Source organism: Oratosquilla oratoria, chromosome 16 (assembly GCF_046742065.1).
Source record: "Oratosquilla oratoria isolate Oo_2021 chromosome 16, ASM4674206v1, whole genome shotgun sequence".
Classification (NCBI taxonomy): Eukaryota; Metazoa; Arthropoda; class Malacostraca; order Stomatopoda; family Squillidae; genus Oratosquilla; species Oratosquilla oratoria.
The window spans coordinates 51,601,291-51,612,553 of record NC_134792.1 but is presented as its reverse complement, the minus strand read 5'-3'; the positions used below and the strand labels follow the sequence as shown (position 1 = coordinate 51,612,553).

The following is an 11,263-nucleotide window of genomic DNA, read 5'->3' as shown; positions in this document are numbered from 1 at the left end:
CTAAAATCTAAATTTGTCCAGTTTATACCCATTACTGCGAGTCCTGCCCTGTTGTTTTATTATGATGACCTTGTTTGCATCACCATTGTTATAGCCTTTGATCCACTTGAACATTTCTATTAGATCACCCCGCACTCTGCGTCTTTCCAGAGAGTGTGAGTTTAGGTGCCTAGCCTCTCTTTGTAAGGCAAATTTCCGAGTCCATGTATCATTTTGGTCATTCTTCTCTGTACAGATTCTAGTGAATTTATGTCCATTCTGTAGGACGGAGACCAAAACTGTACCGCATAGTCGAGAATGGGTCTAACTATCGCTAGATAGAGTTTAATAATTACCTCTGCACTTCTATTCGTTACCGTCCTAGCAATGAAACCTAATACCCTGTTTGCTTTATTTCTGGCGCTAATGCACTGCTTCTTGGTTTTAAGGTCCGGACTCACCAGAACTCCCAAGTCCCTCTCGCACTCAGATTGTTCTAAAAACGTGTTATCTAAGATGTATATATTTTCGGGGTTGTGTAGCCCTACGTTTAACACGCTACACTTAGAGATATTGAAGTTCATTTGCCATTTCACCGACCATGTTAACAATTTATTGAGATCATCCTGCAGAATCTGGGCATCGTCTCCTGACCTAATTAGTCGTCCTATTTTAGTGTCGTCCGCAAACTTACTAACATCACTATTTATCCCATCGTCTGAGTCGTTTATGTACATAATGAACAATAAGGGACCCAAAACCGAGCCCTTGGGGGACCCCGCTAGTAATATTGCCCCACCTAGATTTTATTCTATATATGGTGACCCACTGTTTTCTGTTACTAATCCAAGCTCTAATCCATTCTAACATTTTTCCTCCTATGCCATGGGCTTTGATTTTATTTAGTAGTCTCTGGTGTGGCACCTTGTCGAACGCTTTGCTAAAGTCAAGGTAAATAATGTCGTAATTTTCATTGTTATCTGACGCCTTATATACTTTAGTGTAAAAGGATAGAAGATTAGTCACACATGACTTACCCTTGGAGAAACCATGCTGTGAATCACGAATTAAATTATGCCCTTCGATGTGTTCTCTGAGTCTATTTACTATTATTGATTCAAGCATTTTACCTATAACCGATGTCAAACTGATTGGCCTGTAGTTGCATAAGTTGCATATAGACGATCTATCTCCCTTCTTAAAAACAGGAACAACGTTTGCCTGCCTCCAAGCGGTTGGCACAAAACCAGTGTCTACCGATTTATTGAATATTTCAGTTAACTGGTCGCAGATTTCAAATTTACATTCCTTAAGCATTCTTAGAAAAATTTCGTCTGGACCCGGAGATTTTGTAGCTTTAAGTCTTTCAATCTGCTTGACTACTTCTTCTTTACTAATGCTGATATTAGATAGACTACTTTCTTCATCCCCTCTGTAAATCGGATCGTAGTCAGGTACTTTATCTAACCTCTCATTAGTAAACACCGATAGAAAATAATTCTTAAACTCCTCACTCATTTTTCCTCCGATTCCATCATGACATTTTCATCGTTTTTAATTGGTCCTATTCTTTCTTTATTTTTTGTTCTATAGAGGTGAAAGAAACCCTTTGGGTTGGATTTTGCTTGACTGGCAATCTTGATTTCATAATTACGTTTTGCTGTACGTGTATTCCTTTTAACCAGCTTTGCCATTTCGTTATATCTTGATCTAAGGTGTGATTCCCCGTTTTTTATTTTTACGTAAAGTCCTCTTTTCATTCCGATCTCATGTTTCAATCTGCCCGTCATCCATTTGGGAGTATTACTATTTTTCCGTATTGACTTTAGGGGGATAAATGTGTTTTGTGCATTAATAATTAGATCAGTTAGATTGCTATACATTTCTTCTAAATTGCTGACCTGACTGTTGGGCCCTCGCCCCCAAGTGACCTGACCTAAGGTATGCATATTACCCTCCGTGACCCACACCTGACTCCCAGCCCCGCAATGAGAATCGACAATGTCCGAAGCGTCCACATGGCATTTCGTATTCAATTTCAAATAGGTTTTTATATTGTCAAAGTTTACTTTCCTGAAGTCTGGTACTTGAACATTATTCGTACTTTTTAATTTTTCCCAAATAACATTAAATCTTATTTCTTAATGATCGCTAGAGCCTAGACTATCTCCCACTATTACGCTGCTAATTTGGTGCTCATTATTTGTTAAAATTAAGTCCAGAGTATTTTGTCCCCTCGTAGGATCGGTAATCACCCTTTTTTAGGAAATTATCCTGTACCATATCTAGGAATTTCTTCGCTTCGTGATCTATTAAAGTTTCCCAGTCAATGTTTCTATAATTAATATCTCCCATGATCGCAACGTTTTTGAACTGGGACGCTCTGTAAATTTCATGAATCAGGGGATCAGTCTGCTCAATGCATGGGTTAGGAGGTCTATACAAGACGCCAATAATAACTTTCTTATTCTTGCCTATAATCTCTACCCAAATAGATTCCGTACAGTCCTCTTCCTTAATCGAATTGTTGATAATACAGTTTAATGTATTTTTAACGAAAAGTGCTACACCTCCCCCATTCCTGCCGACCCTATCCTTGTGAAAAAACTTATATCCTTCTATTTCGATTTCCGGAAGGAAATGTTTATCAGCCATGTTGATCCAGGATTCAATAATAGCTATAATATCAAAATTTTCTACGCATGCTTTACCTCGCAGCAAATCAATTTTGTTAATTATGCTCCTGCTATTTGTATAGTAAACTTTAAGTTTATCTTCCCTCCACCTGCTTCGTTGATTCTTTTCACAGTCCCTCTCTAAGTTGCTTCTATTGCCTAAACTATATTCCAATACTTCCCTTCCTACTCCCACGTAATCTACCCGAAAAAACTCTGCAGGATGCCTACTTCTCGCTCAAGGGATTCAGCAAGGAGCCGAAATCCTCTGGGAGACAAGTGCACCCCGCCCCTTTTGTACAGATGATTCTTACCATAAAAGCGGTCCCAGTTGTCGACAAATGCCCATTCATTGGGTTTACAATGTTTTGCCAGCCTGCAATTCATTGCAATAGCCCTGGAATGCCACATGCCTCCAACTCTTCGCCTCGGAAGGATTCCACGTACAACAGGAACACCTTCCCTATTTCTAATCTTGTCTAGCGCTTCCCGGTAACGCGCGAACAATTCCTCACTCCCTAACTTACCTATATCATTTCCTCCGGCACTTAAGCAAACTACTGGGTCCTTACCTTCCCCTACTAGACACTCTTCAATCCTATCTCTAACATCTCCTATGCCCGCGCCGGGGAAACACACCTGTGTCCTATGTTTCCTATCTTTATCGCAGAAAACCCTGTCTAAATACCTCACTTGACTGTCTCCTACTATCAAAATCTTACCTGTGGGCAGGGATCCAGCGTCTGCCCTTCCCTTCTTCTCTTGGATTTCATTAGTTTCTGCTTCCTGTAGATTTGCTAGTATTTGAAACGAGTTCTTGCATTTCAGCGGGGCTGGTGAGGACTTTTTTCCACTTTTCCGCATCTTATTTTTCACCGTATTCCATCCATACTCATCGCTAATTTTGTCTTCCGTATTTTGGGCCTTCGTGCGGAGAACTCGATTCTCCTCTTTAAGGCACTTAACAGCATTCTCCAAGGCTTCAATTCTACAAAGTAGAGATTGTACCTCTTCGGTGCTGAACACGGTAACACAGTCACTCGCCATAACACTAACTGAAGCAGCTACCCGGTTGACCTGACCTGAGTGACGACTACTGCTCAACCATGCGTTATCGTGGTAATGGGATCGAAGCTGAATAATTCTTCAGAACAGAAGTTACGAAAGTGTCATGACATTTCCAGTTATCTTGGTGCAGCTTCGAACTTAACTTTGCACTTCATCCGGATGCATGGCGTTTAGTATTCGTCTGCATCTTTGGTGCGCAAAAGAACAGATAAAAGTTTCCGCGCATTGAACCTTTGCTTTTGTGTTTATTCAGTGATCAATCAACAGGAATTTGTGGAGGCTTTATGCATGTCAAGTGACATAAGCCCTATCCTTATCTTAGAGATGACGGTGCAATGCAGTCAGTTACAACGCAGTCAGTACCCAGTAGTGCTTGGGAAGACTTGTGACAAGGGTGGGTCTCGCGAGGTCAGCACAAGATCGACGATAGAGTCTTCCAAGGATAGGATGGCTCTACTCAATATCAAACTGTGGTTTGTCGTCTACCTCTTACAGCTCTTCGATTCCTCGGTGAGTTAAATCTACTAGATTTAAAGCCTTTTTAACGGTCGTTGTCTTTTAACGGTCTTCTCAGGAACCACTGATTGAATTTGTAGAAATAAATATTATTTTCTAGCTCTGCATCACAAAAGTCCCAATAACTTTTAAACCAGAGGAGATATTATCATTAAGATGCTGATTATTATTATTATTATTATTACTATTATCATTACTATCATTTTTATCATTATTATTTTTATCATTATCATTATTATTATTATTATTATTATTATTATTATTATTATTATTATTATTATTATTATTATTATTATTATTATTATTATTATTATTATTATTATTATTATTATTATTATTATCATTATTATTATTATTATTATTATTATCATTATTATTATTATTATTATCATTATTATTATTATTATTATTATTATTATTATTATTATTATTATTATTATTATTATTATTATTATTATTATTATTATTATTATTATTATTATTATTATTATTACTATTATCATTATTATTATTATTATTATTATTATTATTATTATTATTATTATTATTATTATTATTATTATTATTATTATTATTATTATTATTATTATTATTATTATTATTATTATTATTATTATTGTTATTATTATTATTATTATTATTATTATTATTATTATTAATAGTATTATTATTATTATGATTATTATTATTATTATTATTATTATTATTATTATTATTATTACTATTATAATTATTATTATTATTATTATTATTATTATTATTATTATTATTATTATTATTATTATTATTATTATTATTATTATTATTATTATTATTATTATTATTATTATCATTATTATTAATTAAAAATCAATAATTTATTACAGTCAATGAAGATAATAATATAATTATTGATATCATTTTTACAGACCTTCAATTGAAGGTAAGGGAGAGGCAGACAGGAGAAATTGAAACTTATTTTAGATGAAGTGTTTGAGAAGTATGGGAAAGTTTAAGGGGATGGATAGTGTGAGAAATGAGGAGGTGAGGAGGATATTGGGGGTAGAAATGTAGCTGGGAGATAAGGTTCATGAAAGAATGTTTTGATGGTTTGGGCACATGGAAAAAAGAGTAAAGAAAGCATAGCAAACACACACAAATACACACACCACACACAAACACACGCGCGCACGCACACACACACATACACACGCACACACACACACACACACACACACACACACACACACACACAAACACACACACACACACACACGCACACACACACACACACACACACACACACACACACACACACACACAAACCCCCCCCAAAAAAAAAAAAAACACACACCTCACTTTCACAGAAATAAGCTTTTATGGTGTTTTATTTTTATGTTGTGGTTCATTAAAGGTTGGCGTTATCAATCTGCATTAACTTCCCTTCAGTTTGGCTCTGTGGTGACGGCGGCACCTGAGTGTGGTGCGAGATGTGACACGGGTGCCTCGAAAGTGCCAGACCCGAAGAACTGCGAGAGGTTCTACGATTGCAATTTGATCCAATACATTCCATATAGTAATAAATGTCCTTCCGGGACAAGATTCGATGCAGAAAAGGAGAGATGCACGAGTGACGCAGAATGCCACGTGGAAGAAGATTGCAAGTGTGAAATCGTTTGCAACAACTACAGAATTCCCGACCCGACAGACTGCACCAAGTATTATGATTGTCTGGTAAGATATAAACACATACATACATACATACATACATACATACATACATACATACATACATATATACATACATACATACATACATACATACATGTACACACACACATATACGCACATGGACATGGAGTTGTTTGTGTGGTTGCAAGGTCACAGTATTACCCAGAGATCGGTCCGTATGTGAGCTCCGATCTCTCATCCAGAAGGGTATTAGCTGTTGATCACGGGCCTAACACGTGATCCAAGATCATAGATGATCACACACACTATGAGTTGGCACTTGAAATCTGGTGGGCAAGGTGTTAGGTGTGTGTGTGTGTGTGTGTGTGTGTGTGTGTGTGTGTGTGTGTGTGTGTGTGTGTGTGTGTGTGTGTGTGTGTGTGTGTGTGTGTGTGTGTATTCACCTTGGTCTTTTTGGATCACGTGTTGGACTCGTGATTGACAGCTATTTCCCTCCCGGGAGAGAGCTCAGAGCTCGTATGACCGATCTATGGGTAATGCTATGACCTTACACACACACACACACACACACACACACACACACACACACACACACACACACACACACACACACACACACACACACACACACACACACACACACACACACACACACACACACACACACACACACACCCAACTCCCCACCCACGAGAGTCAGAGTAACGACCCGAAGCGCAGCGATACCGAAATAATTTCGGCCCTGTGCAGGATTAGAACCAGGTACTGCGGGCACCACCGTATTGGCAGTCCAGTACTCTATCAACCACGCCACCGAGTCGTTCGTGTGTGTGTGTCTGTGTGTGTGTGTGTGTGTGTGTGTGTGTGTGTGTGTGTGTGTGTGTGTGTGTGTGTGTGTGTGTGTGTGTGTGTGTGTGTGTGTGTGTGTGTACATACATATAACAAGGCTTTTTCCCCCTTACAAGGGAGGTAGTCAAAAAGGAAAAGGCATAAAACCACTCCCACCCATTCCATCCCTGAATACACTCTACTCCCCTCCACCCTCTCTCTTATCTTAGCACCTCCTGGATGACAGGTCATCCCTGCACCTTGTCCACTGCCCTGGGTCAGAAGCAGTGTCGTAAGACACAGCACATCTACAGCAAGGCCGGCTCATTAAATCGGCGACCCCTCCTCTCTGTCGCCCCCATGCATAAAAGGAGAAGACGGGGAGAAATCCCTTCGGGCTGCGTCAAATTTTGCTCACACATACTACCTCACCCCCCATCCCCTCAGCCATTCCACCTCATGCATCACAACATCATCCATATAGAACCATTCTCCATTCACCCCTGTCTTCTGTCCTCTCCCGTCCTTCCTCAACAGACATTACCCTCTTCCCCAAAGCCCCCTTCACTCCATCCATCCACCTCATCCTAGGACGTCCCTTCATGTTCACTCCCTCCACATCTGCCTTCCATACCTCTTTTACTAGTCTTTCTTCACTCATTCTTTCCATGTGTCCAAACCATCCTAATATTCTTTCATCAACCCTATCTCCCAACTCCTTTTCCACCCCTGTTCTCCTCCTCACCTCCTCATTTCTCACTCTATCCAGCCTAGTAACCCCCATCATACTTCTTAGACACCTCATCTCAAACACATTCAAACTCCTTCTCCCTTCCTCTCTTATGTTCCATGTTTCTGCCCCATACAGTGCTGTTGGTACAATCACTCCTTCATACAGTTTCCTCTTAGCATCCATTCCCAAATGTCTATTCCTCATTACACTTTTTAATCCACCAAGGCATTTACTCGCTTCTCTCAATCTACATTCTACCTCCACCTTCACTCCACCATTTCCTGCCACATTTGCACCCAAGTATCTCAAACTATCCACTTCCTCCAGTCGCTCTCCCTTAATGCTCACTTCCAGTCTGCTGCCACTTTCACCCCTTGAACATCTCATCAGCTTACTTTTACCCACATTTGTCTTCAGCTGTCTTCTATCACACACTCTCCCAAACTCTGTCACCAACTTCCTCAATCCCTCCTCCGATCCTGCCACAAGCGCAGTGTCATCCGCAAACAACAGCTGGCTCACCTCCCACTTTTCTCCATTTTCTTTAACCATCTCCAATTGCTGACCCACTACCCTTGCATTTACCTCTCGCACTACCCCATCCATGTACAAGTTGAATAGCCAAGGCGACATAACGCATCCCTGACGAAGTCCCACCTTTACCTCGAACCACTCACTCTCTCCATTTCTAATCCTGACACAAGCTCTACTACTCTCATAAAACTCTTGACAGCTCATATATACATATATATATATATATGTATGTATACATACATGTTTATATATATATATATATATATATATATATATATACATATGTATACATATATATGTATATATATATATTTGTAAATATATATGTAAATGTGTATATATATATATATATATAATATGTATATATATATACATGTGTGTGTGTGTGTGTGTTTGTGTGTGTGTGTGTTTGTGTGTGTATGTGTGTGTGTGTGTGTGTGTGTATAATATAAATATATATGAATATATATATATATATATATATATATGTATACATATATATATATATATATATATATATATATGTATATACATTTCTATCACCAACAATACACTTTAATTCTAAGCCATCAACATCAAGAGACTCGAGGAGGCCAACATGCAGATACTGTGCTAGCACGTGACAAGTGTTAGTGACTTAACTTGTCACGTGCTAGCACAGGATCGAGTCCTTGGCTGTACTACGTTTCAATTGCTGCGTGTTACCCTCCTCGAGTCTCTCGATGTTGATGGCTTAGAATTAAAGACTATTGTGGTTGATAAAAAATTATATCTGTTCCCTAGGGCCCATTCAGTGTTATATATATATATATATATATACATATATATATATATATATATATATATATATATATATATATGTGTGTGTGTGTGTGTGTGTGTGTGTGTGTGTGTGTGTGTGTGTGTGTGTGTGTGTGTGTGTGTGTGTGTGTGTGTGTGTGTGTGTATTAGTTTATATTATATTTATGTATTTTCCATTGCCAGCCCGACGGAAGTATGAATTCCCAGTCGTGTGAATCTCCGACTCCAATCTTCAACCCAGAGTCTGCTGTGTGTGAACCAGGAGTCTACTGCATAAATTGCAATGGAGGTACGAAAAAGATTATCCGAAGTTGTTATTATTATAATTTCTTTAGAATTGTACAACAACTCTTTAAAATGCTCACAAACATCACCGACGGCTACAGAACCTCACAGGCATCCCATACATATTTTTATTCGTGTTTGATATCTTTGTTTCGTCCGTTCATTCTTCTTCGGCATTTTGTGCGCTTCCGAATGGCACCATACAGGCGTCATATCGTTAATTTCCCCTCTCAAATGGTCTGATGTGTCGTTCTATACAAAAAAGTAATTTATATTTGAAAAAACCGTTAAATTCTGATCACCCACTCTACATTTAACCCCAAACGACAGACTGGTGTCGAGTAGCCAGTATGCCTATTTCTCCGACCAATCTCTACATGGTATATGTAATGTACAGACAGATTCGGAACTAAGAAACTAAATGGAGTAATCCAAGGTCCGTTAAAAAGGAAACGACAGGGTCAAAATTTTCCTTAAACTAGGATGGAAACATTTAATGATAATAACATAAATAATTTCAATGCCTATTTTTTTCTTTCTTTTTTCAATCCTGCCCTTGTAACGCAGTCCCGCAACAAAAGTCAACACCCAATGAAACGCATTTCAAATTTCGCGACATGGAAAACTTGGTCGATGACGTCAATCCTAGAACGACCGTCGCGGTGTGCTGTTAGAACTTTTTTTGACACTTCACAATGAAGTACGAATGAATAAACTATCTTATTCTTCTACAAATTGTACTGTCTGGTTTTGGTAATTAATACATATGAACAAAAACAACTGAAAGGCACGGAGTTTTACCGTCAACCTATCGGTTCCTCTTTAATGTCGTCTGTCCAAAGTTCCCGAAATTAACCTCACGCGAGTATGAAAATTAGGAAACATAGATAACCTTATATGTATATTTTCGTATTACAGTATTACTAATTATTGAAAATAATACTCATTATGTGCGCCAGAGTTCAGCATAATTACAATTATGCATAAAATCAACGTAAACACTTCTCAGTTGTTTTTTTCCAGCTGAAGGCGGACAGCTTATCTACATAAATTCATGGCTACAAATATAAGAAGGACTAAGCTCTCAGTGTGCCGTGTTATGTAACAATCATTAACGATCGAATTATATCACGTGTCCCTATAAGACTTTTGAAAATGACAGTATTCCATAGTTGGTTCTTCTTACTGGTTGGCATTTTCTTCTTTCGTGTTGCTCAAATCATGTCGATGTACACTGCCTTCAGTTTATTCACTTTGGTCGGGCAGATATTCCGTCTTATTTGAACGATGTTTATGTCACTAAAACACACTCCTCATTCTTCTTAATGCAACTATTTTGTGTACAGTTCCTGAAAACGAAATTGACTCGTTTTTACGTAGGTTGTTCTCTGTTACAGATGTAATATGCCAGCCGACGGTCAGGGAACCCTTGTCCATCTCATAGGCCACTACCCCGACGACATCTTCCACATCGACCAAGACCCCGACGACATCTTCCACATCGTCCACAACCCCGACATCTTCCACATCCACCACGACCCCGACGACATCTTCCACATCGACCAAGACCCCGACGACATCTTCCACATCGTCCACAACCCCGACATCTTCCACATCCACCACGACCCCGACAACATCTTCCACACCGACCACAACCTCTACGACGTCTTCCACATCGACCACGACCCCGACGACGTCTTCCACATCGTCCACAACCTCTACGACATCTTCCACATTGACTACAACCTCCATAACATCTTCCACATCGACCACGACCCCCGACGACGTCTTCCACATCGACCACAACCCCGACGACATCTTCCACATCGACCACGACCCCTACGACAACTTCCACATCGACCACGACCCCTACGACAACTTCTTCCACATCGACCACGACCCCTACGACGTCTTCCACATCGACCACGACCTCGACATCTTCCACATCGACCACAATCCCGACAACATCTTCCACATCGACCATGCGTCCGAAACCTACCACAAAATTCACGACCCGGAAAACAACCACAACGGCTACGACACCCACAACCACAACCTCTACCACAACGACAACGACAACAACATCAGCAATAGCCCGACTTTGACCCGTGTGCAGCCCTATGTTTCACCACTGCAGCGTCATAAACCACAGTCTGCCCTTGGGTCTTGCGTC

General features: G+C 39.4%; 1 protein-coding gene across 1 annotated transcript; it reads left to right on the top strand.

Annotated features, from left to right (window-relative positions):
• The first annotated feature begins 4,031 nt into the window (after nucleotides 1-4,031).
• On the top strand, nucleotides 4,032-10,622 carry LOC143033992 (uncharacterized). Its single transcript, XM_076199789.1, has 4 exons — nucleotides 4,032-4,232; nucleotides 5,667-5,951; nucleotides 8,989-9,094; nucleotides 10,488-10,622. The coding sequence occupies exons 1-4, from the start codon at nucleotides 4,047-4,049 to the stop codon at nucleotides 10,532-10,534; spliced, it is 624 nt and encodes a 207-aa protein (XP_076055904.1). The 5' UTR covers nucleotides 4,032-4,046; the 3' UTR covers nucleotides 10,535-10,622.
• The last annotated feature ends 641 nt before the right edge of the window (nucleotides 10,623-11,263 follow it).

Excerpts from the sequence above, each read along its gene's own strand:
- LOC143033992 (XM_076199789.1), top strand. The coding sequence starts at position 4,047 with ATGACGGTGCAATGCAGTCAGTTACAACGCAGTCAGTACCCAGTAGTG. Across the intron at positions 4,233-5,666 it reads TACAGCTCTTCGATTCCTCG|TTTGGCTCTGTGGTGACGGC; the intron begins GTGAGTTAAATC and ends ACTTCCCTTCAG. Across the intron at positions 9,095-10,487 it reads CTGCATAAATTGCAATGGAG|ATGTAATATGCCAGCCGACG; the intron begins GTACGAAAAAGA and ends TCTCTGTTACAG.